The following is a 27,993-nucleotide window of genomic DNA, read 5'->3' on the forward strand; positions in this document are numbered from 1 at the left end:
GTTCCCCAGATAGGGGGTGCATTCATTAACAGCCTCGCCGTGGATTAAAGTGAGCTAAAAAATGTCCCTCTAAAAATGGTTAGCAGAATGCTGACTAGCCCCTGCTTATTCTTTAGCCCTGGGCCCATCAGGAGTGGGGGACATGATCTACGGACTTCTTTAGGCTCGCCCCCGCTCCTGGGAGCCGGATTCCAGGGTGCAGCGGGCTGGGGGAGGGGACCGTTTCCTCCCTCCCTTTCTTCCCAAAGCGCCTGCTCATTTAAATACAGGTGCCTTGAGCTTAGCCTTTGCTGGCTGCTGACGGGTCGTTGGAACAGGGTACACTCCTCTTTCCGACGCTGGTGACAGTGGGTGTGTCTCCTCCAGGGGGGCAGCGCTGAGCTCTGGCTTCACCCATTGGAGAGCAAATTGCAGTTTCGGCCCCGGTGGCTCCTCCGGGCGCGGGCGGCAGCCGCGCTCGCTGGCAAATCGTAGGAGGGAGGAGGAGCGGCGCTGGCAGGAGAGGCCACGGGGACGGTCGCGGCGCGCGGGGACAGGAGACGGCCGTCCGCCCCTGCTCTCCGCCCCCTCGCTGGAGGTGCGGACTCCCGGGACAACCGAGCTCGGCGACTGAAGGGGGGGGGGGGCGAGGCGAGCACACACAGGGGTGGGAAGTTTTCGCCAGGGTCCGACCTCGAGCAGTCTCCGACCCTCGTGCAGCCTGGGACCCGGCGACAGAAACTTGAGAGAAGGCGAGGGGCGAGCGGGAGGGCTGGAGGGTCTCCTGCCCAGTGCGCCCTCTGCGCTCCCGGGTCCTCGCCCAAGGCGCCTGGACATCCCTCTTGGGGCTCCCCACCCTGGGGTTCCTCAGCACCTGCCTGCACTTTTCAGGGGTCAAGCTGAGTCGGGGCGGGGTGGGGGGAAGCTTGACTACTCGAAGCCGGGTTCAGAAGCACCTCCTTTCGGAGTTCTCTGCTCCTCAGGGGTCCAAACCTCCACCTACTGGACCTGCCCCACCGCCTGGTCGCCAGTTCCCTTTCTCGTGACATTTCTCTCGTTCCGAAGCACATCTACAACACACACACATACACGCACACACACACGCCCCCAAGTTCTCCTCTGGTCCCTCTGGAGGAGAAAAGCAGCCCCAGGCTGCGCCCGAGGCTGTCAGTCTGAGCCCACCCGGCAGTGGCTCTCGCCTCGGGGAGCCAGGCAGCGCTAGGGGGCGGCAGCCCTCCCTGCCCCCCACCGAGGTCCCTAGGGGAGGGGGATCCCTCCGCGGGAGGCCTGTCTCTTTAAGGAGGCGGCCCTGACTGGGTGTGCCCCGTCTCCATGGTTACCCCGGTGCAGGCGGCGGTGCGGGAGGTAGGCTGCCGCTTCTCCCCGACAGACGGAGGGAGCTGCGGGGACCCGGCGCCCAGCCGAGCCCGAGCGGGAGCCACCCCGCCAGCCGAAACGGGAGCCGCGGGCGGACGGAAGGTGCCGAGTGCGCGGTGGCCGCGGGGCCTGCAGCCCGGAATCCGTGGGCGGCGGCGAGGGGTCGCGCGCCATGCGCCCAGCCCCGACGGCGCGGACGCCCCCTCGCGCGCCAGCCGCTGGTGGGGCCTGCGAGCCTGGGCCGGGCATTGCCCCCCGACGGCTACTCTAGGGGGCGCGGGGCCCGGCGGGGGGCGGCCGAGCCAGGCGCCCTCCCCCGGCGCTGAGTCCCCGCGCCCCGGAGGGATGGGGCGGGCGGCCACCGCCGCCTAAGATGCCGGCCATGCGGGGGCTCCTGGCGCCGCAGAACACCTTCCTGGACACCATCGCCACGCGCTTCGACGGGACGCGTGAGTCAGGCCCTAGCCCCCTAGCTTCCGGGGAGTAGTCCACTGTCCGAACTGCCACCTGCTGCTTGGCGCCCACCGGTCTCCCCTCTTCCTCGCCCCTCTTGAAGCTGGGGCCATCCTCTCCTTCCAGTCACTGAAGGTTTCCCGGAGGTTTTCAGGGTCAACACTGCTAGCAGATGTCCCTAGGTGCGGGGCTCGGCATGAGTCAAAAGCCCATCTCCTCCTCAGACCTGGCGCTGTGGCAAGGGGCCGAGTCCGGTGAAGTGCAGAACCAGGGCCGGTGGACAGCGCAGAGGACTCAAAACCCAGATTTAGAAATAAGATTTGCAAAGGAAGATAGAGTAGGCGGGATTCAGCAGATACTGTGTGTGCAAGCCCATCACACAGCCTAAACACATCGCTTGGAATGCCCACCCAGCCCCAAAGACGAGCTTGGGGACTCCCATCAGGACTGGGGAAGTTTGGAAAAGGCAACTTGAGCTCCCAGGTTCTGGGTTCCTGGGCTCTGAACACAGGGAAACAAAAACAGGGTCCCTCCCCGCTCTCACTGCTCGTGGGGCTTCCCAGTCCTAACTAGCATCCTTGCTCCTGTTGTAGACAGCCGGTAGGAACTCATCACTGAGCTCTCCCTCCCCCCACCCCAGACTTCTCCATCTGTTTTGGGCTTGAAGCCTGCTGATTCAGCACCTCTGATTCCCCAATACATGCTTGGCTCCAGGCTCTGTTCAGTCACTATGCATACACCCCCATTCTTGATTGCATTCACTAGTTCCTGAGCCAGGGCATGCAGGGAGGGTGCAAACACAGCCTAGGCTGGACAGTGGCCTGGGCAGATTCCCAGATTGAGTGGGTCTCCATGGGGAGGAGCCATGCAGCCAACCTACTTATCGAATTGGTGGGTGAGCCTGGCAGGAAGAGAGGAGGTGCCTAGAGCAGGTGCAGTCTTTGGGAACTCCCTAACCCCACCCCTTATTCAAACTGCTCAGGACACACTCCCCAGGGTACAAGGCCCATGCAGGACTTCATTTAACAATCTGCATTGACATGTGCTCATCTTCAAACACACATCCACATTCAGCCGCGAGTTGACCCTTGAGGATACTGACGCACAGATGATGCTTAAGTCTCATTCATAAACAGGTCTTGGCCAGTCCACACAGCATCCCTGGGGTATGAAAAAACCCACCCTTTGGTGGTTTTTGCAGGTATTTTGAAAAGCGAGGGGGTAGGTGAAGGTGCCCTTCAGTTCACGCTTCCCTCTGAGAGGTGTTCTCTTGCAGACAGTAACTTCGTGCTGGGCAACGCCCAGGTGGCAGGACTTTTCCCTGTGGTCTACTGCTCTGATGGCTTCTGTGACCTCACGGGCTTCTCCAGGGCTGAGGTCATGCAGCGGGGCTGTGCCTGCTCCTTCCTCTATGGACCAGACACCAGTGAGCTGGTCCGTCAGCAGATCCGCAAGGCTCTCGATGAACACAAAGAATTCAAGGCTGAACTGATCCTGTACCGGAAGAGCGGTAAGCACCATGGTACCAATTTACCTCACCGTCCGTGTCACCTCGGTGGGCTGGGCACCCCACTTCACGGCCTCTCTGCCTTTCCTTGTCCCTCTTCCCATGCACCCATCCACTCTCCAGTCCCTTCCTCTGCCCCCACCCCTTGTCCTGCCTCCTCCCCATCATCACCCTTGATCTGCTCTCAGTATCCACTTACTTGAGTTTCTCATATTCAGAAGTGGGGGGGGAAGCACCCCCATCCTAGCATGTCTGGTGGTCATGTCTGCTCTCGGTTGCCCCCTCTCCCAAGCCTTGTCCTCAATGAAGCCACACAGCTGCTCCCTCCCCAGGAAGCTCTGTTGTCACCTGAGGAGGGTTGAGAATGGAAGGTGGTTAAGTCTCTCTCTCTGCCTAGGGCTTCCATTCTGGTGTCTCCTGGATGTGATACCTATAAAAAATGAGAAGGGGGAGGTGGCCCTCTTCCTGGTCTCTCACAAGGACATCAGTGATACCAAGACCCGAGGAGGCCCTGACAACTGGAAGGAGAGAGGTGGGTGCTATACGTGTTGATTTAGACGCCGAGGCTTGGACACTGGGTACCTCTGGCCCTGGCGGGGCTGTGACACCCCCAACCCCTCCTGCGTTCACTGAGTCCCACTCTATCTGACAGAGTGGCCTGTGTTGCGCTGTGTTTGATGTCCTGGGATGGGAATCTTGTCCAAATAGGCTAGTTGAAACAAAGTTGAGGTTGTCAAATCAGTGTTACAGAGTAAACAAACTCTGCCTGTGTCTAGGAACCGCCCCCCCCCCTTTCCCGCCCTTTCCCGCTAACTAATGGTACTGCACACAGACTCACCTGGCCCCTTTCTACACAGCATGCCTGATGGCGAGCCCCAGGCAAAGCCCCCTCCAAGGGCTGGGCCAGGCTTCCCAGGCCACAGAGCTGGCATTAGACACTGGTCCGAGGTCTCATTGCCCTCTGGGAATGCTGGGAGTTCAGCCCACTCCCACTGCTCTATCCTCACTCAGCCCTGGGTCTGTCTCTTCTCAAGTGTCAATCTTCAGTTTGGGTTTCTCAGAACTTACCTCTGCGGGCAGCGTCCCACTGGCTCTGCACTTTGAGACCCTCTTAGAAACTTCCTCTCCCGGACTTTCTCCATTGACTCCTTTTCTTGGCTTGTTGGATCATGACCAGCAGCTGATTCTGGAACTGGTGTCCTGAGTATCCCTAGGATGGCACAGCTCTGATTGACAAGTGACCCCGTGAAGCGAGGCATGCCTGACCCCTCATTCTGAATAGACAAAAGGGTCAACGAGCCAGATCAGTCCACAGACTAGCAGCTAGAGTCCTATACCCGGGATCCTATAGTTTACTGTCACAGGGACCCTCTTTTGCTGCAGGTGGCGGCCGGCGCCGATATGGCCGGGCGGGAAGCAAAGGCTTTAACGCCAATCGACGGCGGAGCCGAGCTGTCCTCTATCACCTCTCTGGCCATCTGCAGAAGCAGCCGAAGGGCAAACACAAGCTCAATAAGGTAGGCTGAGCACCTGGGTGAGTGTTTGGGTTGGGGACAGGGTAGAACAGGCTGAGGGGAGCTAAGCCATCTCAGAGAGAATGCCCAGAAACTACTCAGGTCCCACCAGCCCTTTGTGGGTGGAACCGAGAGAGAGAATATGTCATGTCTGACCCATCAGAGGTCTAAAAGAACTCCTTGACTTTGGAGTCGTATGGTCCAGGGTTCAATCCTGGTTCTACTCCTAAGCAATTGTTTGGCCTCAGCTAAGTTGCTGGCTCTTCCCTGTCCTCAGCCTTCTGGTCTATAAATAAGGCCCATGTCAGGGCCACTTGGAGAGTGCAGGGAGAGGAAGGAGATGAATGCTCGCCTAGACACTCTCCTGACTTAGCTTCTGCCCATGTCCTTTCTTCTCTACCTGGACCTGCTCCTCCTTGCTCAGGGAGTGTTTGGAGAAAAGCCAAATTTGCCTGAATATAAAGTCGCTGCCATCCGGAAGTCACCCTTCATCCTGCTGCACTGTGGGGCCCTGAGAGCTACCTGGGATGGCTTCATCCTGCTTGCCACACTCTACGTGGCTGTCACCGTGCCGTACAGCGTGTGTGTGAGCACGGCACGGGAGCCCAGTGCTGCCCGTGGTCCCCCCAGTGTCTGTGACCTGGCTGTGGAGGTTCTCTTCATCCTCGGTATGTGTAACGGGTGCCTGATGCTTCACTCAGGGCCAGCCCCCCTGCGGTTTTTGGAGGGATCCTCCTTTGCATGGTTTCCGGTGCCTCACAAGTGTCTCCCTTGTTTGCCAATCCTGTATTCCAAAGATATCTCTGCCCATACAGTGTTCTAGAGCCCTGAGCTGGGAATAGCCTTGGCAAGCCTTGGTTTCTCCCTCTGTGAAATGGGTGTAACCATGTGCGCATGCTAGAGTTACACAAAGCTTAGTCAGGCCACTGATAGGAAGGGCCTGGGGCAGGACCAAGCATTGGACAGGTAGGTGCCCAGTGGGAAAGAGCTGTATCCTGCTGATGCCTGCCTGTTTTCCAACAGATATTGTGCTGAATTTTCGTACCACATTTGTGTCCAAGTCAGGCCAGGTGGTATTTGCCCCGAAGTCCATTTGTCTCCACTACGTCACCACCTGGTTCCTGCTGGATGTCATAGCCGCGCTGCCCTTTGACCTACTACACGCCTTCAAGGTCAACGTGGTCAGTGTGGCTGGGTTGGGTGGTGAGCTTTGGGCTGAGACAGGCCGGGCCAGCGTTGGCCTGGGATGACCTCCCTCCCCCCACAATCTTAGTACGTCGGGGCTCACCTGCTGAAGACCGTGAGGCTGCTGCGCCTTCTGCGCCTGCTGCCCAGACTGGACCGGTACTCACAGTACAGCGCCGTGGTGCTCACCTTGCTCATGGCTGTGTTCGCACTCCTCGCCCATTGGGTGGCCTGCGTCTGGTTCTACATCGGCCAACAGGAGATTGAGAGCAGCGAATCGGAGCTGCCTGAGATCGGTACAGCAGGCTGAGAGGAGGGTTGCATGCCAGAGGAAGGCTGGCAGGTGCCAGGATGTGACCGTCTGCACGTGGAAATGTCAGAGGAAGGGTGTGCATGTGTGTGATGGCCACCACCATGGGGGGACAGCCCAGTGACTGTCTGGGGAGTCCCAGTCGCCCACAGTGCCCTCCTGATGGCCAGACCTAGATCGCATTTCTCAAGCTCTTACCCAGCTGTGGAAGACTTTAGGAAGATATGTGTGCTTAACCTTAAAAGATAGGGAGGGTATTTTTTTAAAAGCCTGCCTGCTTGCTCTCTGTAGAAGGTAAAGACCTGCTGGCCTCATGGCTTCCTACAATGCCACCTTCTTCGAAGCTTGTCCCCACGGGTTCTCCAGGCCATTGCCCCCCTTTGTCACCTCCATTTTCATGTGTGTCTGAATCCACGTTTTCCCTGAGCCTAAAAAGCAGCTTTTTTCCCAGCATCCCCCTCCCTCCCTTCACCTCCACTGCTCCGGCTCCTCCTTCCACTCACCACCCACTCGATCTTAACTCTTGCTGTGCGGCGCCACCCTCACCTTCCACGTCACCCACAAGGTTGTGGTGATTGTCTCGGGCCGAACCCCAGTAAGGCTATAGCCCCTCACAGCCAGCCACACTCTTGCTGTGTGAGGTGTGGCCCTAGGCTGAGCCCCTCTCCTCCGCCCCTCCAAGTCCCAGATACTCCAGACAGGCTTTATTTGCCTCCCGCTCCGCCAGCCCATGATGTCGCCGTAAGGAAGACACAGCTCTCACCCCTCTCATTTAACTGTCCTGTTCCAGCCAGTTCTAACGTCTGGCGCACCCCAGTCTGAGCACAGCTTTCTTCCACACCTCCAGGCCCCTGTCAGCTTCTCAGCAACCGACAGTTGCTGAGTTTCCAGCTGCTTGGGTGACCTCTCATTTCCAGTGACCTCAGTGGGGTCACCGGTCAGTCTTAGAACTTGCTCTGATCGGTTCCCCAAGAGATGCTGAGGCTCCTGTGAACCTTCTCCTCGCCAGGTGCATGGAGACGGGGTGTGCCCAGAGGACCCACTTGGCGGCTCCCCTGAGCCCGCTAGTTGCTGAGCATGTGGAAACAGGGACACTCCAGCTCGTTGGCACCTGCCTTTCCCAGGGGGAGTCTGTAGTACAGGCAGCTCTGGGGTCAGCAACCACCCCAACCCTGTCTCCAGCTCACCTCCAAGTGGCCCTGAAGCATTAAATTCCCAGGTGAACCCCATTCTCTGCAACTGATCCAGGCCCCCTTGGTCTTGAGTCCACACAAGATGGCTCAGTGAGTAAAGGCGCTTGCTTCCAAGCCTGGTAACCCGGAGTTCGCTCCCCAGGGCCAAAATGGTAGGAGGAGTTATCCTCTGATTTCCACGTGCACACCATGACATGTGCTCATACGGAAGGAAGGAAGGAAGGAGGGAAAGAAGAGAGAGAGAGAGAGAGAGAGAGAGAGAGAGAGAGAGCAGGCAGGCTTTTAAAAAAATGCCCTCCCTATCTTTTAAGGTCAAGTACACGTATCTCCTCTTCCAGGGAGCTGCTGAGCCCCTGCCCAGTGGCCCTTCAGTTTAACCCCCGTCCTGTGGCTCTCGTCTGGTATAGCTCCTATCCTGCAGGACAACCTCTGCCCCTCTGTGGAGCCCTGGCACTGTGTGCACTCAGCCACTGGGGGAATGGGTGTGGAGGAGAGGAGGGGTGTGAGGACCTCCAAGGCCATGGTGCAAAAACAAGTTGGGGGGAGTGTGGCACAGGGTCTGTGTGTTGACCTTGTGAACTTGCACTTGCTCTTTTCTCCAGTGTCCAGAGAAGACTGGGTAAGTTTAGCCATCCCGGCCATGTGTGTGCGAGGAAGTCTGTTGGGGGGGGGGTTCTGGGTGTCAGTGAACATGCCTGTGTGAGTACGCAGGTATATATGACTCATCTGCGTACAAGTGTGTCCCCAGCCCTGCCCATGTGCCAGTGTCCAGTCCCCTGTGGTCATTAGTCTTTCAGGCACACATAGGCCTTTTCAGTGCAAGTGGGCACGGTTGTGGCTGGGCATCTGTACAGTGTTTACATGCGTGCCCTTGCCTTGTGTGGGGCATGTGTGGCACCTCAGTGGCCTATGTGCACACATCCATGTGGGCATGTTGGTGACAGCATATGTGAGACTGAGTGGTTTGAGAGGTTGAGGGTCAGGGTATGGCTGGATGGACAGGAGCAGGGTTTTCAGTACGCGATGACTTGGACAGAGAAAAAATGGTGTGAGCGGACAGGGCAGAGGAGGCAGCCTCAGCCATCCAAACTGGGGGACCAGGCTGAGGCTAAATGCAGTGAGATTTCACTCCTACCCCCAGCCTCTTGGCCACCTCTCTCCTCCTGTTGGGTGCGTTCTGTGAGATGGACAGCAGCCTTGGCGACATGGGTGTGGTTCTCCTTACTCTCCCAAGGGCGCCAACAGGAACCAGCTGTGGATCCTGGCAGTCTGTCTCCCGTGCTGTCCTGCTGAGAGTCGAAGGGATAGATAAGGATGTGCTGTGTTAGCAAAGAAGAGAAAAGGTGGCAGAAGCCGCGGGGTGGGCCTGCCTCCGCATGGTCCCCGTTCTCAGGGTGCCGGCTAGTACACCTGTATCCTCAGAGCAGCAGAACGGTCCTGGTCTCTCAGCCCCTCCTCCCCCTCCCCAGGCTGGCTGCAGGAGCTGGCGCGCAGGCTGGAGACCCCCTACTACCTGGTGAGCCAGAGTTCAGACGGAGGGAACAGCTCTGGCCAGAGTGAAAACTGCAGCAGCAGGAGCGGCGGCGGCGCCGGCGGCGGGGGCGAAGCCAATGGGACTGGGCTGGAGCTTCTGGGCGGCCCGTCCCTACGCAGCGCCTACATCACCTCCCTGTACTTCGCGCTCAGCAGTCTTACCAGTGTGGGCTTCGGCAACGTGTCCGCTAACACAGACACCGAGAAGATCTTCTCCATCTGCACCATGCTTATTGGAGGTGAGGCTGGGCTGTGGCTTTCTGGGCCCCTCTGTGCCGACCTCTCTCAGGGTCCCCAGAACTAGAGGTTCTTTGGCGGTCCACCAGTCCAGGGCTGGGAGAGATGCCCACCCACGCACCCCACCTAGGAACATGGGGACAGGCAGGGAGCAGAGGCCAGGTTTGCTAGCCAGGCCTGGAGGTGACCCTTCCTCTCCACTCTTCCCCAGCCCTGATGCACGCAGTGGTGTTTGGGAACGTGACGGCGATCATCCAGCGCATGTATGCTCGCCGCTTTCTGTACCACAGCCGCACCCGGGACCTGCGAGACTACATCCGCATCCACCGCATCCCCAAGCCCCTCAAGCAGCGTATGCTTGAGTACTTCCAAGCTACCTGGGCTGTGAACAATGGCATCGACACCACTGAGGTGTGGTGGCCTCCTGGGCTGCTCCTTCTAGACTTTTGCTTCCTCAAGGGGTTGGTGCTTGGTCTCAACGATTAGGAGTGGAGGTGTGGGTGGGTAGGAAATGCAGGAGTGTGGTTTTCCCGGTTCTCTTGCAGGGACAGCACTCACACACGAGACAGAGCAGAACCCTGGTTGGGTCTGTGGGTTCTGTGCTCACTGACGTCAGAGTCTGAGGCCGGGAGGAGGCCAGGGGCAGGGAGGAGGGGGCTGCAAAGAGCTTTCTCCCATTGACTGCATCCTGCGCACCCTAGTGCTGTCCAGGAGGCTCAGGCCTCCTTCCGTTTCCCCCCTTGCTCCTGAGGTTGGAAGTGGAGGAGAGGAGCTGGTTGGAAGGGGCCTCCTGCTCTGCTCCCCTAACTCTCCCCCACTGCCTGCCTCCAGCTGCTGCAGAGCCTCCCGGATGAGCTTCGAGCGGACATCGCCATGCACCTGCACAAGGAGGTCCTGCAGCTGCCGTTGTTCGAGGCGGCCAGCCGCGGCTGCCTGCGGGCGCTGTCCCTGGCGCTGAGGCCTGCCTTCTGCACGCCTGGCGAGTACCTCATCCACCAAGGCGATGCTCTCCAGGCCCTCTACTTTGTCTGCTCGGGGTCCATGGAGGTCCTCAAAGGTGGCACCGTGCTCGCCATTCTAGGTTTGTGTGAGGGGGGAAAGGGTGCTTGGGGGCGCCTGTGTCTAGGGAATTCATGGCCATTCTGCAGGGGGGGGGGAATCAGAGACGGGGTGCACACAAAGCTACTGAGGGGAGAAACAGGCAGGATGGAGTCAGAAGCAACCGGATCCCCAGACGAAGTGACCACAAGGTGGCAACACAGGGGGAGATGGCGACCTGGAGGCTCTTCTAGGATGAGGCCAGTGAGGAGTCTGGCTTTGAAGGAGAGCCAGTGCATGATGGGACGGAGGAGCAGTGGAGAAAAGTGCAAAGGACAGTACTCTAGGAGAGCAGAAAGAGGGCAGGGACACAGCAGGCCCGAAGCCAGATGTGTGACAGCGGAGCCCAGCCTCTGCATGGCAGGTAGACTCACTCAGATGCAGAGCACACCCTTCCTGTGGCTGAAGAAAGAGGGGACGTGAGACATCAGTGTCCCAAATGAGGGCGTGGGGTCACCTCTGTAGAGGGGACAGTGCTAAGCACAAGAGTCTCACAGAGGACGGTCTGCCCAGCCCTTCCATGCCAAGACTCTGGAAACCCACCGAAAGCGTTACAGAAACAGTATCGTTCCCATTTCACACAGAAGGGAACGGAGCACAGAACCACGAAGCAGCCAGGCGTTGGCCGGTGGGGCTGGGACCCAGCTGCCTGACTCAATCTCTTATGTGGTCTGCCAGGTGCCCTGGGAGAGCGAGGGCCACAAAAGGGAAGCGTTTCAGGAGGGCCGGCTGTGCACGCAGGCGCCAGGAAAGCACGTCCAAGAGCTCTGGGAAGCACAGGCCTGCACTTAGGAAAAGCCAGTAAAGGAGCTGAGCTGTGCAGGTGTGGAAGGCTCTCAGGGGCAACCCTGGAGGGCAAGGAACCCAGACCAGCCTGGGTAATCCGGGCGGGTTCACATACCAGGTGGAAGGGAGGAGATGACCAGGTCACAATCAAGTCCTTGCTGTGGGGACAGCTGGGACTCAGAGGGGTGGGACGCAGAAAAACACAGAAGGTAGTGGTGTGACACTGGACACCCTGGCAGCTCCTGTGCTCATTGCCACCTCCTTGAGGAGGAGGGTGGAAGAGAGAAATACCACCAGGGGGCTCAGAGCCAGAACAAGATGACAGACTGTGAAAGCCTTAGCTCTTTCCATCTTTCGTGAGGGCAGCTTCTGAGCCTAGACAAAGTTCGTACTGGAACTGAGAAAAGGGAGTCATGGCCAGGTAGCATGGCATGTGCTTGGAGTCCAAGCCAGGTGGAACACTGAGGCAGGAGAATCACTTGAGCCCAGGAGTTGTAAGCCAGCCTAGGCAACATAGCCAGACGGTCCGAAAGAGAGGTGCAGTGTGGGGAGAGAAAGGGGAATCGAAGAGAGGGGGGAAGGAGGGAGGGGCATGAGTGGAGGGAGAGAGGGAGAGAAGAAGGCAGACAGGTAAGCCCTGTGATGCAGCTTAGTGCAGAATTGGCCCAGCCAGCACAAGACCCTGGGTTCAACCCCCAGCATGACCTAAAGCCAGGTGTGGAGACACATGCTTGTAATCCCAGCACTTGGGAGGTGGAGGCAGGAGGATCACCCTAGACTACACAGTGAACTCTGCCTGGGATAAATGAAACCCTGTTTCAAAAAGCAGAAGGGAAACAAAAGAATAAATAAATAAGGAAAGTAGAGTTGTACCACACAAGTGTGGCTGGGAACCCTTGAGGAATCGAGGGACAGGTGTGGCTGGGAACCCTTGAGGAACCAAGCTGGAGAAATCAGGAGGGTGGAAAGACAAAGTGTGACAGCCACAGACTAGTGAGAGCAGAATTGTCGAGGTGGTCACTGGGTAGCTCCGAATGGCTGCGTGGGTGCCTGGCTCCGATCCTGCTGGAGCACTGAGTGTCTTGTTCTGTGTGCGCTGTGCCGTCCTGTCTGGCCCTGAACTTGCCGGCTCCTATTTTAGCCTCTGAGAGCTGGGAGTACATGTGCCCAGCTGTGACCTGGTTTCTGCTTTGCTTTCGTCCCAGCCTCCCACCTGCCTCTTCAGCTGGGCATTCAGGTGCATCCAGCTGGCTCCTGGCGAGATGAGTCTGGCCCTGTAGTCAACAGCAGTGGTTCTGGCCCCAGCCTGTTTGGGATGCAGCCAAGTGCTCTGAGACCTCTGGTAGAGGATGGCAATTGGATGGGCTGAGCCCGGAGGCTGTGGCCCAGGTGCCAGCGGCAGGTCTCTGGTTGCCGTTGGCTTTGTCCTTAGTCCTGTTCTCATTTTCTGCCGCTTCTTTGATGAGGCCAAAATGACACCTATCTTATTTCAGGTGACACAAAAGACAGCTCCCTCCTTAAAATATCTTTGTAATCCACACGGCTCTCAAAGGATCCAGGGGGCCTTGAGCCAAGAACAGAAAACTTAAGTGAGGTGCATTCTGCACTCCTGTGTGAGCAAATGCCCACGGACAGTTAGAGGCCTCTGGGCTCCCTGGGTGCTGACTGGCAACCACCTCTCTTGGTCCTTTCCAATCTTTCTAGTCACCTGGCTGCTCTGACAGGGGCCGAACTGCCTTTTTGCCCGTGGGAATGAGCATGCGGGACCAAGAGAGAGGAAATCAAGGAAGTGAGTCGGTTCTGTCCGGTGCTTCCCAACATCGACTCACTCGACCCTCTCCACCAGGGCCACAGACCCCGGGTGTGATGCTAAGACCCTCCCCGACCCAGCATCCCTGCGGCTGCCTGACACTACGTCATTTTATAGCTGCTGTCAGCCAGGTGGTAGTTCTCAGCCTGGCACCGGAAAACCCTTCCCAGTGAGATCAAGGAGCTCCCCACCTCACCCCACAGGGTAAAGCAGGCAGCTCAGACCAGGGACAATGGCAGCACAGCCACCTGACATTTTCAGCATGCCACGCAGGGCGCCACACGGATACTGGTTCATGGACAAGCCACATCCAAACCACCCTCGGGCCGTTAAGAAAACCAGATTGTGAAAATAAAGTCAGGCCAGGGCCCGGGCAGTCTGACTGGTCTAATTTCCCCAGGGGAGTCTAATTAACAACCTGTCTGCGAACCACAGGAATTGATGACATCCTACTTAGATGCAGAGGTTTCAGCCCTTTTAAGTGCTTGAGGGCCTGGATCCCACTGTCCTTCACCCCAAGTGTGTGTGTGTGTGTGTGTGTGTGTGTGTGTGTGTGTGCCAGCAAGACCTGGGGATCTCGCCATACCACAGCCAGGCTTTCATGCTTCCCTCTATCGGCTCAGTCTACAGCCCGTCTCCCCTCCCCTAGTGACTTGCTAACCTTGGCTTCTCCTCCTCCTCAGGGAAGGGTGATCTGATCGGCTGTGAGCTGCCCCAGCGGGAGCAAGTGGTGAAGGCCAATGCCGACGTGAAGGGGCTGACGTACTGTGTCCTCCAGTGTCTGCAGCTGGCTGGGCTGCATGAGAGCCTCGCCCTGTACCCTGAGTTTGCCCCACGCTTTAGCCGTGGCCTCCGAGGGGAGCTCAGCTACAACCTGGGGGCTGGGGGCGTCTCTGCAGAGGTGAGGGTGCAGGGTGTGTGCGTGGAGGGGCTGGGGTGTCAGGGAGCAGAGGAAGTGAACAAATTGGGGGAGTAAAGAGGGAAGTGTGGGCTTGTGTGAAAGACACACACACACACACACACACACACATATACACACACAGACACACACCCCGCCTCAGGGCAGGAATCCACACTCAGCCCTTTCACATCACTGTGTCAGTCCAAGCCAGGGCTTAGTGGCACACTTTCTCTCTTTCTCTCTCTCTCTGTCTCTCTCTCTCTCCCTCTCTCTCTCTCAAAGATTTATTTATTTATGTACTTATTTATTTTCAAGACAGGCTTTCTCTGTGTAGCTTTGGTGCCTGTCCTGGATCTCGCTCTGTAGACCAGGCTGGCCTCGAACTCACAGAGATCTGCCTGCCTCTGCCTTCCGAGTGCTGGGATTAAAGGTGTGCGCCACTGCCGCCCAGCTAAAGATTTATTTTTTATTTTAAGTTCATGAGTACTCTGTCTTCATGTACACCAGAAGAGGGAATCAGATCCCATTCCCTGCCACCATGTGGATGCAGGGAATTGAACTCAGGTCCTCTGGAAGTGCTCTTAACCTCTGAGCCAGCTCTCCAGCCCAGGCACATTTCTTTAATTGCAGCACTCAAAAGGCAGAGACAGGTGAATCTCTGTGAGATCAAGGCCAACCCAGTCTATGTAATGAGTTCCAGGACAGTCAGGGCGACATAATAAAGAGGCCCTGTCTCAAAAAACAAAACAAAACAACAAAAACAAGCCAGTCCAGCTTGGTCCTACCTGACATACTGGACTCCGACCAGAACCAGGTCCACTGTGAGGGGACCAAGTGTAGTCACTAACCCGCAGAACCCCGTAAGCTGCGGGTGGAGGGTGGTCAGAGTCGGCATCGGCCCTGGAGCCCGCTTCTGGACAGGGCCCCGTGGAGGCCCTTGCCCCTTCTCGTTAAACAGCATGTCCCAAGGGTGTATTAGTTACTTTCCTGTTGACAGAACATGACCAGGGCAACTTACAGAAGGAAGAAGGGCTTGTCTGGGCTCACGGTTCCGGAGGGACCACGCAGCAAGCGTGGCGGAGGAGCAGAAGCTCACATCCTTACTGCAGACAGGAAGTGGAGAGTGAAGTGGAAGGCGTAGAGACTTTCCTTTTTCCTCTCAAAGCCCACCTACTTTCACCCCGCAAAGCCACACCTCCTAAACCTCACCAAAAGTGCCATCAACCGGAGGGAGACCAGCTGTTCAAATGCCTGAGACTGTTGGGGCGTCTCTTATTTGAACCACCACAGAGGCCTTGGGGGTCTCAGATTATCACTAGCACACACTGTAGAGTCCTGTTAGTAGGAAGGACCAAGGAGAGAGGCATTATATCCACATATGGGTGGAATTTGGGGGGCGATTTTCTCCGTGGCTTGGTGATTTCGTCATGGCAACAGTGCAGCTGGTTATTTCCGCCAGGCCATTTTCCTCTGCCTGGGTTGTCTTTCCTGGGCCTTGGTAGGTGGTGAGACACACCAGTGGCCATTCATGTTGAATCCCTGTCCCCTCTGTCCCCAGGTGGATACCAGCTCCTTGAGTGGTGACAATACCCTCATGTCCACACTGGAGGAGAAGGAGACAGACGGGGAGCAGGGACACACAGTCTCACCAGCCCCAGCAGATGAGCCCTCCAGTCCCCTGCTGTCACCTGGCTGCACCTCCTCCTCCTCAGCTGCCAAACTGCTGTCCCCACGTCGAACTGCACCCAGGCCACGTCTAGGTGGCAGAGGGCGGCCAAGTAGGGCAGGGGTTTTGAAGCCCGAGGCTGGCCCCTCTGCTCATCCACGGACCCTAGATGGGCTGCGGCTGCCCCCCATGCCATGGAATGTACCCCCAGACCTGAGCCCCAGGTGAGCGGGCCCTGAACTTTACGGTGGGATTGCCGTGATGTGCAGGACAGAGGCCCAGCTAGGCACCCCGTCCTGGGTGTCGGCCATTTTTAATTTTGAGACTATGTAACCCAGGTTGTCCTCCACTGTGTGACCCTCCTGCCTCTGTCTCCTGAGCGCTGGGACTACATATGTGCACCATGCCTGGCTTCATATTTTCATATTTAAGAAAAGATTTTATTTTTAATGGGGGGAGGCAGGGGACTGTGCACATGAGTGCAGGTACCCACAGAGGCCAGAAGAGGGCTTTGGACCCCAGGTGGTCGTGAGCTGTTGTATGTGAGTTCTCTGCACGAACAGAACAGGCTTTTAACTTCAGGGGCATCCCTCCAGCCTCCATCCTTCCATCTTCATCCACCCAGCCTTCAGGGGCCAAGTCCATCTCCTCCGAGAAGCCTTCCCTGATTTCTGCCAAGCCACTACCAGCTAGGGGGTGGCTTACCCTGAACTCTTGCTGTTTTGTTACTCCAATTTACTCTTCAGCTAAAATGCAAGCTCCCAGGAAAGGGGACCGTGTGCTAGCTTCTCAGGATGTCCAGGTCCCCCAGCTAGCCGAGCTTCTGCAGCTGGTGAACACTGGGACATCCCATCCTGAACCACAGTGGCTGCCCATCGTCTGATTTGTTGGTTTGTTGGGTCCACAGGGTCGTAGATGGCATTGAGGATGGCTGTGGCTCTGACCAGCACAAGTTCTCTTTCCGAGTGGGTCAGTCTGGCCCAGAATGTAGCAGCAGCCCCTCTCCGGGACAAGGTACTGGGCTGGGGGAGAGAGTGTTGGTGGACACCCCGCTTTCCTCACAGATGTCAAGCACTGTGGTGTCTGAGTCTGGTGTTAGAGAACTGGCAGGGGCAGCCCGCCTGGATGCCCTCACGGGCTGGGCTGGTGGTGACTGACGCAAGGCTTGGATGCCTGCCCTGTCAGCCTTCTAACAGCATAAGCTCGGCCAGTGTCTGGGTCCTGCTTCCTGTCTATAAAATGGGTTGTTGTGCATGTCAATTAGAGAATGTTCCCAACGCCCTTAGCACATGTCTGTCTGATTGGGAGGAGAGAGGGCTGGAAAGACAGGGTTGAAGCTGGCCCTGGGTAAGATAGGCAGCCTGGAAAGTAGACAGAATGAGGGACAGATGCAAAGAACAACTTCCAGCTAGACATAGTGGTGTATGCCCATAATGCTAGCACTAGGGAGGTAGAGGCAGACGGAGCTCAAGACCAGCCTTGGCTTCGTAGATCTGAGAGCACCATGGGCCCCAAGACTATTTCATCCTGTCCCACACAGGGACAGTTTCCGGCAGGGAGGGGAGCACTGGGCAGTGTTATGCAGGGCTGCTGGGAGGGGTTTTCATGCTGCTGACAATTTAGGCAAAATTGAACAACTTGACCAAGGCCAGAAGGGAGCTGGGTGAGCCAGGTCAGTGTTCTAAGAGGCCAGGCCTGCATCCTAAACCGTCTGTCTTTTAGCAGCTCTGGCTGATAACCCGATCCTTTCCACAGAGAGTGGCCTGCTCACCGTCCCCTCAGGGCCCAGTGAGACAAGGAGCGCGGACACACTGGACAAGCTGCGGCAGGCGGTGGGTGGACGAGACGGGAGCCGGGAGGGAGGCGCAGGCCCTGCTGATGGCTGCCCAACTGACCTTGTGACCTCTTCCCCCGAAGGTGGTGGAGCTGTCTGAACAGGTACTCCAGATGCGAGAGGGGCTGCAGTCACTCCGCCAGGCTGTGCACCTCATCTTGATGCCCCAAGGGGAAGGCCAGTGTCCCCAGGCACCAGGAGAGGGGCCATGCCCAGCCACTGCCTCTGGGCTCCTACAGCCCCTGCGTGTGGACACTGGGGCATCCTCCTATTGCCTGCAGCCCCCGGCAGGTTCTGTCTTGAGTGGGACCTGGCCACACCCTCGTCCAGGGCACCCTCCTCCCCTCATGGCACCCTGGCCATGGGGCCCCCCTGCATCTCAGAGCTCCCCTTGGCCTCGAGCCACAGCTTTATGGACCTCCACCTCAGACTCGGAGCCCCCTGGCTCTGGAGACCTCTGCTCTGAGCCGAGCACCCCAGCATCACCCCCTCCTTCTGAGGAAGGGGCTAGGACTGGGACCCCAGCACCTGTGAGCCAGGCTGAGGCTACCAGTACTGGAGAGCCCCCTCCGGGGTCAGGAAGCCGGGCCCTGCCCTGGGATCCCCACAGCCTAGAGATGGTGCTCATTGGCTGCCATGGTCCCGGCACAGTCCAGTGGAGCCAGGAAGAAGGCACAGGGGTCTGACTGCTGTGGAGATCAGGACTGCACTCACCCGCCACCTGGGCTCTGCCTCGCCTCACAGCTGCACACTGCCCGCTGGCTCAGGGCAGGGAGCCCGAGAAGGGAGGAAGCTTAGCCCAGCCTCCGAGGGTGAGCTGGAGGCTCAGGCAGGCCCCAGACGAGGGGTCCACAGGTTCTGCTCCACTGACCTGCTTGTGCCCCTCCACCAGATGGGGGCAGAGGCCTGAGGACAAGGAGGGGTCTGCCATTCCTTGCATGTGCCTGTCTCCACCTGTCCTCATGTTTTTTATATTAAAAAACATAAAAAATAAAAGAAACTACTTTGGAACTTGGTGCTTTTTATTTACAAAAAGAAAAACAAAAAAGGAGGAGTCTAAAGCTGATCCAAGGAGACACAGGAGTGATGTGGCAATGGTGGGGGCTCTGGCTCTGGGGAGGCACAGGGGTCCCAGCCTCTCCTGGCTTCCCCGTGGTGATCCCACCTTGCCTCCAAGGCTCAAATCAATGGGCCAGCAGTTGGGCCTCCACTACCCACTCTGGGTGGGAGGGTTTTCCAGGAGCCTGAGTTCCCAGCTCAAGGGAGCTGGAATGACAGGGGAAACTGAGGCCAGAGAATGCCCTGGTTTCTGCTACCCGGGCAAAATCACTGTGGTGTGATTTTGGCAGCCTCAGCCCGGATGAGGGCAATGAGGTCCTGGTTGATGAGGAAGACGAATCGCAGGCTGGCGATCTGGGCACGAGAGAAGGACAGCTCAGGACAGAGGTGGGAGAGGACCGCACCAGGGGACACACCCTGGCGTTCTCCATCCCCAACTCACCTCCACCACAGAGTTGTTGCTAAGCCGCCACTTGGAGCCACACAGCACAGGCCGGCCGTCAATATAGATGGGCCGCCGGCCCTCATTGGCAATGAAGAAGTCACCATTGTTTTTCAGCTTGATGACACCTGTAGAGACAGAAAGGAAAATTAACGACAAGATGGAGACAACCAGGCCGGGCGGTGGTGGCGCACGCCTTTAATCCCAGCACTCGGGAGGCAGAGCCAGGCGGATCTCTGTGAGTTCGAGGCCAGCCTGGTCTCCAAAGCGAGTTCCAGGAGAGGCACAAAGCTACACAGAGAAACCCTGTCTCGAAAAACCAAAAAAAAAAAAAAAAGATGGGGACAACCCGAGGAGAGCGCTAGGTGCCGCTCTGCCTCCTGGGGTGAGGACTTGAAGGCGCTTGAGACCCCTGGGTAGAGCTCTCAAAGCACCAACTCCGTGAACCTGCCTCACTAGTCCATGAGGGTTCTCTAGGCACACGGCCCAGGGCTGGAAAGGCCAGTGAGAGGCTGGATGGCCCCACACTGTTCCCTGCTGGAGTGGCAGGAGGGTGTATACCTTGCTTTCGGGAGATCTTCCAGGCTGGTCCTTCTAGAGACAGGTCCACATCGATCTGGTTGTCCTTGGTTGCTCTGCCCAGGGTGATCTGGGAAAATGGTGGAGGTGAGGGCTGGCACAGGAGAAATGAGAAAACAAGGACTGGGCAGAGAAAGGGACAACAGAGGAGGGAGCCTAGGCAGGGTGGGAACAGTGCCGGCCTGTCTCACCTCACGAGAGCGCATTAGGTATCGCACCATGCGGCCCCGCAACACGGCCAGAGTCTGGTTGTCGAAGTCTGGAGAGCTCATGCCTGAGAGAAGAGCAGGGTCAGCAAAGTAGAAAAGACCAGCCCTGAGCTGGGGTAGGAAGACAGGGAATGGGCTTAGCAAACAGCATGCCCAGATAGGCAAGAAAAGGGCTCACGGGACAAAGGATGCCAAGGAGCGTGCCATCCGGGCCCCGGCTCCTCACCTGTGATGCTGTCCACCAGAACTTGCCACTTATGCAACTCCTGTTCCAGCTGCCGGATCTCCCGTTTCTGGCGCCGGTCAGCCACTGTCAGCTCTGAGGTGAGGTGAAGAGACACTGATGCCACTAGCCCCTTGAACTGGTCCCTCCAGTTCAGCAAGAGCTCCCAAGCCCACTGTCCCCAGCAGGGCAGACTTACCATGCTCCAGGACTTCATCTCGCATGTCCCTGAGTGGTGAAAAGGATGAATCAGGCCCACTATCAGGCCCTGGGACCTGGCCCACTAGGGCACCCCAGGCTCTTCAGCCAAGGGGCTCAGGAGTTGTTTACGCATTGGCCTAGCCCTGGGACTGGGGTAGGGAAAAGGGGAAGGCAGTGAGCTGAAGCGGCCCCCAGAGGAGAGGGTGTAGCAGGGTGGCTAGGCCCAGCAGCTGCAACTGAAGCTGTGTCTGCTGGGCAGCCCGGTGTGCCCGTCAAACTGGAGCCAACCCTCTCCAGGAACTCACTTGAGCTTACTGTCGTCAATCAGGTCCTCTGCGTCAGAGAAGTTTAGCACTTGGTCCCCCTTAGGCAGCGGCTGCACTGAACGGACAACAGAGAGTGTGAATGTCGGCTCCTGGTCCCCAGCTGCCCACGACAGCCGGGTGAGCTGAGAGCCAGGGGCCAGGACAGAGAGAGCCTTCTGGAGCCAGAGCCAGAGGGAGCACAGTCCCAAGTCGGGGGTTCTGTCTTGACACAGGCACCCTGCCACCTAACTTGGGACAGAGGTGGTTCAAGACCAGGGAACCATAGCTGACCTGCATGGCCTTGTGGGGCACGGCAGGGCTCACTCATGAGGTCTCAAACTAATCAGGGAGGGCTGCTCGGCTCCCCTGTACACGTGAGGGCTGCTTGGCTCCCCTGTACATGTGAGGGGACACATATCATAGGGCAGAGGCTGGGGCACAGCTAGGACCCAAACCACTGCCCCGCCTTTTGGCCACCCTGAGAGGCATGCACCATGGGAAAGCCTGGGCCTACAGAGCTGCTTCCACTTCAGTCTATGAGGAATGACCTCCTTATGGGCCATGAAATTAGCTTGATTGCTTTCAAAAGATGAAATGGAGCAGGATAATTAATATTAGAGTATGATATGATATTAGAGTATGTTCTGGAAAAACACTGTTTCGTGAACGTTTCCGACTGTTTCTGCTGAGAAAGAACAGAATACAAGCCCTTGTGGTTCGGGGCCAGCTGTGCCAAGATGCAGCGGTGCTCTGCAGCAGGGCAGCTACCGGCCGGGGGGTGAGGGGGCTGCGCAGGAGGCAGGAGACTGGGGGGCAGAGGATTAGGCTCTCTGGTCACCCCACCAGGCTGCCTTCCATCAGGTCCACCTGAAATCCATGACGAGACGTGTGACTAACCTGCGGCTAAGGAAACCAGCTGATCCTAGGGACACCCAGCTCTAAGCAACGAGAAACAAGTTCCCACACAGAGCCTCTTGGAGGAAAAAATTATATAACCTTAAGATAAGCTTTCAGTGGCTAGAACCATTTCCAAAATGACAACAGAAGAAGCAGGATCTGGTGGCACAAACCCAGAATCCCAGTTCTTGGGAGATGGAGGCAGGAGATCAGCCTGGGCTGTAGAAAACCATGACTCAAAAAAAAACAAAAACAAAAAACTTGCCAGGCAGTGGTGTTGCACGCCTTTAATCCCAGCACTCGGGAGGCAGAGGCAGGCAGATCTCTGTGAGTTTGAGGCCAGTCTGGTCTCCAAAGTGAGTTCCAGGACAGGCACCAAAACTACACAGAGAAACCCTGTCTGGGGGGGAGGGGGGGATCTGGGTGGTGGTGGTGGCGCACACCTTTAATCCCAGCACTCAGGAGGCAGAAGCAGGTGGATCTCTCTGAGTTCAAGGCCAGCCTGGTCTATAGGGTGAGTTCCAGGACAGCCAGGGCTACAGAGAAACCCTGTCTTGACAAACAAAAGACTAGCTGGATTTAAAACAGTAAAAATAAATGTCACCTAGCAAACGTTCTCCGTGAGGACACGGTCACGGGCAAGGCAGCAAGCCCCTGGGCCCACTGAAGCCAGTGGACGGATCGTCCACAGTCCTCCTGTAGGCGGCTGTGTTTTGGAACCAGAGCTGCAGGAGCACGGACGCAGTGAAGGACTTGCCTTTCCCATGTGAGGAGCTATGGTAGAGTGGTGCACGCTGCAGCAGGTGGTGGATTCAGGCAAGAAGAGTGTGCCTCTGCCAGACCCCAGACCCTGGGTCACCAGCCTCCTACAGGCCTCCTGCAGCCTACCCAGACGGCTCTCCTAGCACTTGTCCCCCAGAGAGGGGGAGTTCGAGGACGAGGGAGTGGCAGAAGACACTCCAGTCCTTGGGGAAGAAGGAAGATGGGGGCCTAGCTATGAAGTCCCTCTGGGGAGTCCTCGGCCTAGGCTACGTGACAACACAGACTCCCTGGTCCACAAACAAGGCGCTGGAGTGGGGTGCAAACGGAGTCATTGTGTCTTTCCCCAACACGGGGAAGAGTGAACAGAGAGGACACTCCCAGTTTGCTCCATTTTTAATGCTACCTATAAATAATAAACTAACGGCCTGTTTATGTGATGGCAAAAGATGTCAAGGAAAAACAGAAGATCCTAGAACAGAAGTAGTAGTAACTGCTGTTTAGACTTGTGGCCCAGGAGACCAAGCAAGCTGGCTTCCTTCCCATGATGCCAAAGGCCCTGCAGCTCTCTACGGAAGCAGGGTTAGTGCTGCTGTTTTTCTGCAAACTGAGGTGAAGAGGACACTGGCAGGCAGCTGTGGACTCTAACACAGGACACTGTGTCCTCAGCACCTCACACATGCTCTCACACCTCAACAGCTGGCTGCTCACGCTGCAGCTCCTGGGGTGTTACCTGTCTGATCCTCGAGTAGGTAATACTGTTTCATGAGCTGCCAGTGGGCCTGCAGAGACTTGGCAGTACGCGCCAGGTAGAAGGCATCAGGGTGTCTGTGCAACAAGTCCTGGAAGGTTTCCAAGGTGGGCTGGCTGGTCTGGAGACAAGAAATATGCTCTTCATGCCAGAGTTTTCTCATTCCCACCCCACTGCTGTCCCCAAGCCCTCCCAAGGAACTGGAAGAAGCAAGGGTCACCCAGGGGGCCAGGCATGGTTTCTCCCAAGACCCATCACAAAGGCCCCTACAGATGTGTTCATCTGATTGATGTGTGTGCAGACCATAGACAGGACAGGCAAGAGTCCCCACTGGTGGTTTTCCAAGTGGTCCAGCTTGTACCCTGTCCAAGTCCTCAACCTTACCGATCCTACTTTGCTCAGCAGCTGCTCCTCAGCCTTGCTGAACAGGGCCTTGCTCTGAATGGCTGCAATGGCTTCTGGGTGCAGTTGCCTCATGGCCTGGCAAGCCAGCCTGCTCATGGACAGAAATGAAGGGCAGAGCTGAAAGGAGGGAGTCAAATAATCTGGGTTCCTGCTCCCCAAACCAAGAAGCCTTTGGAACTTAGAGCTCCTAAGCCTAGAGGTCCTTGGTAGAAATAACCTGAGGCTAAGCACAGCACCAAGGCACAGTCCAATGAATGAAGAGGCAATTCATTAAATGGAAGTCATAGTCTCTAAAGACTCAAGTGTGGTGGCACATGCCTGTAATTCCAGCCTGCAGGAGATGGAGGCAGGAGGATTGCTCAAAGTTCAAGGCCAGTCTGAGCTACAGATAAGCTCCAAATCAGCCAGGTATACACAGGAAGACCTGGGCTCCAAACAAGCCAACAGGAAAGAGGCCTGGCTCCGAGACGTCTCCTGGGACCAGCTGCACCCCTCTTCCAGCCCCTCCTCAGCCCATGGCTAAGCTGCCTGCCACTCATTAAGCACTGCCCACCGCTCCCTTTTCCCCAAGCTGAGGCCAACCTGTTTTCTGGTGTCTCTGGGCTATGGCTACAGCTTACGTGGGCGGGTGGCAGGGCTGTGGAGGAGGAGAGCTGGGCGTTCAGCATCAAACCCAGCTCCAAGGACACTGAATTAAGTGACCGAGGAGGAGTACGCTGCTTAGTGCGTGAGCTTATTTGAAACTCTGCTAACACCAGAAGGGTCTGGGGGCTCTGTTGTTTCAGTTCTCTCTCTCTCTCTCTCTGTTTTTCAAGGCAGGGTTTCTCTGTGGAGCCCTGGCTGTCCTGGAACTCGGAGATCCACCTGCCTCTGCCTCCCGAGCGCTAGGGGCTCAGTTCCTCTTCACAGAAGGAACTGTGAGAGGCCAGTGTGGCAAAGTCCAGAGGTGACACTGGTAGACCTGGGGCTCCTGGCCATTTGTGGGCATTTGTTTCCTACGCTGCTTTCTCTACCTTCAGACTCTGCTGTTTCTCTAGAAGGAACTAAAGGAGCTTCTCTATAAAACCTGGCAGGTCCCCAATTATCCCAGAGGACACAAGTCCCCCAGCCCTGCCTCCCAAGCCCCTCCTTTGGGCCCTGGTAGAATCTGGCCGACCTATACCTAGTTCCAAATTTGGGTGGCCCCCAGCACCCCCCTCTCCTGGAGCCAGCCCACTCACTTGGAGATGACAGGGTCGTAGAGCAGGGCGTACCAACGCTCTTGAACTTCCCGGAGGGTGAAGCGGCAGCTGAACTTCACACCCAGGTGGACGGACGTCAGGTCATTGGTCTGCAAGACCCAGACTGGTTTGCTCCAGCCTCAGCACTGGGAAGAATCTTTCCCTTGGAAGCCGTAGGGTCCTACTAAGCTGGTATGGGGGCTGGGATTCGGAGGGTAGGGGAGAAGGGAGCCCCAGGCCCATGGTGGGGTTGGTGGGTGAACTACCTGCAACACAGCATTGATGAGTAGGAGGTCATCTGCAGGCTTCCATCGGCCCAGATCCTTCGTCACCTGAAGTGGCTGTTTGCTTTTCTTCACACGCTTAGTGAGTCCAGGGGCTGGGGCAGGGCTGGGTGGCACAGGAGTACTGGGGGCCTTGGATACCTGGGTACAGGACGACCAGGGAACTCAGAGCTGGTGTCAGAAAGCCGGCCCCAGACCAACCGTGACAGCTGCAAGCTCAGGCAACAGCAGGCCAAGAGCTCAGCTCTCCACCCCCAGCAGATCACTGCTCCGCAACTCTTGACCAGATGGGGTCTTCTCTCCGCTGTGGTACCCTCGGGCTGAGAATGGAAGGTGGGTGGGGAGGATACCAGGGAACTACTCTGGCTGGTGCACTGTCTGGGGCCAGAGCAATGCCACCTGGGGGTTATTTTTACACCCTGCAAAGCTGGGAACAAGCTGTCTGCTCCCAGAATAGATACATGCTCCCTGCCTCCCACACCGAATGTGATACAGGATGCACTGGCAGGGCGGGGAGAGCTGCAGGAAAGGCAGTAGGAAAGACAGGAGGGAGGGATCTAGAGTGGGGGCTGGGACGGCTGGGTCCCCTCCCAGCCTCATCTGTCTGGGGAAACACACACTCCAGCACTCCCTGGCCCCATGTTATTTATACCCAGTTCCTTACCTTCTTCTTCTCACTAGAGGAGGGTTCGCTCCCCGAACAGCGGCCTGATTCCACTCCACTGGCTCCCTTCACCCGGGTCGAGGATTTGGCCAGGCTGCTCTCTACCAGCTCATCATCAAATTTTTTCCTTTTGATGAACCTGTAGGAGGTCCTGCACTGTCAGCCGCCGGCCCCTAACCCAACCTCCAGAGAGCAGCTTCCCAGTGGGAGCTACTGCCCAGCTGCCTCCACTTCCCACCAGTGCCTGGCTCAGTGGACAGGGAGTAACCAAACCCGAGTCCTGAGATGGCAAGCTAGAGACTGTAGCCCTGACAGAGGCTGGTCACCTCTCTCCCCTGTCCTCAATACCACGCGGAGGGACCGGCAGGGAAAGGAAAGGAAAAGGTCAGGCTCAGATGGCCATTTCCAACAAGGGTGAAGGCATGTGGTACCTAATCCCACATGCCTTCCCCTTCCCAGTCCCTCTGAACCCAGACTACCTGGAAGAGCTTCTCCGTTTAGGGATAGTACCCAGGGCCTGGGAGGAGGCTCGCTTCTGCCCCGCCAGGGACTCTTCATCCTCTGAACGGCTGGCGGTACCTGATGCCATCAGGGATGAATCTAGCAGCCCCTGGGAATCTAGAAAAAAGAAAGTGTGAACTCAAGTTTCCCAAGTGCCCTCCTCCTTGCCAGTCCCTTCTGCCTCCTTAAGGCTTGAGGTTTTAAGCTGGGAGTTCCCTGACCATCCAGATCCTATCTGGGCTCAGGCCTGGCCCAGACCTTCCATGCTGGGCAGTTCTCTCAGTGCTGCATGTCATATCGTGGAGCACGTGGTGCTCAGGTCAGACTGGTGATGCTGACACACTGGGCTCTGGGCATAACTGCTCCCTCTGCCATCAAAATGCAACGTGCTAAAGAGCAGCAGCTCGGCAGAAAGTCAGTCAGCTGTGTCTCTGCCAAGAGGTGCATGGGTGGTGCTGGCCCGGGGGGAGGTGCAATGCCCAGCCAGGACCGAAAGACACTTGCGCAAGGCCCGGGGTGGAATCAGCAGATGCTCGGTGCCCGAGCATCTGGGGAGCTGGCCTGGCCTCATACTACCTTTGTCCATCCTCTCACGGTCCCAAAGCCACTGGCTCCAAACCACAGGGCTAGGAGGACCGGTCCCACAGGCTCATCCAAGGATTCTGACCAAGTGAGCTTAGACGCCGAGAAGAGAGTCTGCAAAGGAGAAATAAGGCTCCCTCAGGCTGAGGTTTCTAAACCTACTTCCCACTTCCTTATACCTGCTCATGTTCCCTACTTCCTAAGGTAGGGAGGGCGTATGTAGCAGAAAGGGGCATAAGGTGCCACCTTCAGTTACACTTCGTCAGCAGTGTACCTGGTGTGATGACTCACACCTTTAATCCCAGTACCGGGAGGCAGAGGCAGGTGGATCTCTGTCGAGTTTGAGGCCAGCCTGGGCTACCCAGCAAGCCAGGGCTTCAAATAATAAAAACAAAAATGTAAGTAGCTATGTGGGCGTCACTGAGACCCTGGAGAGTATGATAAAAGCTGCAGACAGAAGATATACTAGGTTCAGAGACCCCTCTAATTTTACCAGCGAGTCCCAAATGAAACATCCTGACTGTCAAACAGGAAGGGCCAAGGGACTCCTGGCTCACATCAGCAGCACAACCCTTCTCCCAGGCCGCAGCCGGGGAGGGTGGCTAGACCTCCCGTGCCTCACTGCACCTTTTCCCCCGCTTCCACTCGCAGATCTGCTTAAGTGGGTGGTACCTTCACAAGACTAAGAAGTGGTTTGGGAACTGTGTGAATGAACACCCACCCACCGCCTTGGGAGAGCCGCTTCTAACCCAAGGGCAACAAACTCAGGTGCAGACTTCCTGGTGGGCTGTCTGCAGGCCCCGCCCCTTCGGACGCGGGTGTCTCTCAAAGTTCCGGCTCTGCCCGTGAGGACGCTCGCGGCTCGCCCTGCTCCGTAGGGTAACCTTACGGCTGGGGGCCGCGGGCACCGCCGGAGAGGGTGAAGGTGCCCAGTCCCACAAGCAACTGGGGCCAAGTCTTTGCCCTCCTTCCCGTCCCTCCGCCCCTCCGCCCGCGAGAGCCCACCCGAGGTGAGGGATCGGTCCAGGTCTGCTTCAGGGACTCTGGGGAGGAGTGGGGATTTAGTCAGCTCTGCAGCTCACAGCGCTGCACCGACTAAACCACCATGCGCTCGCAGTCTGGCTTTGAGCCGCACCGGCTGGAGGTAGCGAACCGGGACCAACTCCCAGCCAAGTCTCACCCCACTTCAAGCATGTCACCTGTGCGCATGCGTAACGCCGCAGGCCAGCTTCTAGCCCCATCAGACTCACGCATGCGCAGATTTTTCGGGGCGATACCGGGGCGGGGCCCCGAATCTGGTTGGGGGGGGGCGTTGTGCCCCGCGGCACACTGTGAAACTCCATCTCACCCCAACTCTACTCAGAACACCAGGAGACGAACCGCGAGGTCTCACCATTCCTAGGCTGCCAGCTCCAACAATTTCTCCGCGGCGACAGGAGCAGCCGCAGGGCCAAAGCCGGCTTCCGTGAGAACCATCTACTTCCGGGTTGCGGAGGCGGGGCTGCGCGATCTTTTCCGGTTCGTCCTGG

General features: G+C 57.4%; 2 protein-coding genes across 4 annotated transcripts; one reads left to right on the forward strand and one right to left on the reverse strand.

Moving 5' to 3' along the window:
• The first annotated feature begins 1,608 nt into the window (after nucleotides 1–1,608).
• Kcnh3 (potassium voltage-gated channel subfamily H member 3) lies at nucleotides 1,609–18,394 on the forward strand. 3 transcript variants are annotated; one of them, XM_052748901.1, is made up of 15 exons: nucleotides 1,609–1,805; nucleotides 3,086–3,319; nucleotides 3,714–3,848; nucleotides 4,700–4,833; nucleotides 5,255–5,498; nucleotides 5,854–6,011; nucleotides 6,104–6,311; nucleotides 8,988–9,290; nucleotides 9,500–9,699; nucleotides 10,120–10,369; nucleotides 13,666–13,883; nucleotides 15,442–15,773; nucleotides 16,457–16,563; nucleotides 17,275–17,381; nucleotides 17,467–18,394. In XM_052748901.1, the coding sequence occupies exons 1-15, from the start codon at nucleotides 1,730–1,732 to the stop codon at nucleotides 18,067–18,069; spliced, it is 3,309 nt and encodes a 1,102-aa protein (XP_052604861.1). In that variant the 5' UTR covers nucleotides 1,609–1,729; the 3' UTR covers nucleotides 18,070–18,394. The 3 variants fall into 3 exon arrangements, with proteins under 3 accessions (XP_052604861.1, XP_052604863.1, XP_052604862.1); XM_052748903.1 differs by having other exon boundaries at nucleotides 1,689–1,805; nucleotides 3,090–3,319; XM_052748902.1 differs by having other exon boundaries at nucleotides 1,697–1,805; nucleotides 17,305–17,381.
• On the reverse strand, nucleotides 18,385–27,973 carry Mcrs1 (microspherule protein 1). The gene is made up of 15 exons (XM_052748904.1): nucleotides 27,858–27,973; nucleotides 26,459–26,578; nucleotides 25,861–25,999; nucleotides 25,382–25,520; nucleotides 24,700–24,858; nucleotides 24,434–24,543; nucleotides 23,193–23,301; nucleotides 22,791–22,929; nucleotides 20,402–20,477; nucleotides 20,095–20,123; nucleotides 19,899–19,991; nucleotides 19,655–19,737; nucleotides 19,446–19,533; nucleotides 18,885–19,012; nucleotides 18,385–18,796 (listed from the first exon to the last, which is right to left on the reverse strand). The coding sequence occupies exons 2-15, from the start codon at nucleotides 26,466–26,468 to the stop codon at nucleotides 18,710–18,712; spliced, it is 1,389 nt and encodes a 462-aa protein (XP_052604864.1). The 5' UTR covers nucleotides 26,469–26,578; nucleotides 27,858–27,973; the 3' UTR covers nucleotides 18,385–18,709.
• Nucleotides 27,974–27,993: the final 20 nt, after the last annotated feature.

Source organism: Peromyscus californicus, unplaced genomic scaffold, assembly GCF_007827085.1.
Source record: "Peromyscus californicus insignis strain IS unplaced genomic scaffold, ASM782708v3 Scaffold_20__1_contigs__length_68692818, whole genome shotgun sequence".
Taxonomy (NCBI): domain Eukaryota; kingdom Metazoa; phylum Chordata; class Mammalia; order Rodentia; family Cricetidae; genus Peromyscus; species Peromyscus californicus.

Coding starts and splice junctions, on each gene's coding strand:
- Kcnh3 (XM_052748901.1), top strand. CDS start 1,730: ATGCCGGCCATGCGGGGGCTCCTGGCGCCGCAGAACACCTTCCTGGAC. Junction 3,849..4,699: donor TGACAACTGGAAGGAGAGAG/GTGGGTGCTATA, acceptor CTTTTGCTGCAG/GTGGCGGCCGGCGCCGATAT. Junction 5,499..5,853: donor GGAGGTTCTCTTCATCCTCG/GTATGTGTAACG, acceptor GTTTTCCAACAG/ATATTGTGCTGAATTTTCGT.
- Mcrs1 (XM_052748904.1), bottom strand. Junction 24,859..25,381: donor CCTCTAGTGAGAAGAAGAAG/GTAAGGAACTGG, acceptor TCCTGTACCCAG/GTATCCAAGGCCCCCAGTAC. Junction 24,544..24,699: donor TCATCAATGCTGTGTTGCAG/GTAGTTCACCCA, acceptor TGGGTCTTGCAG/ACCAATGACCTGACGTCCGT.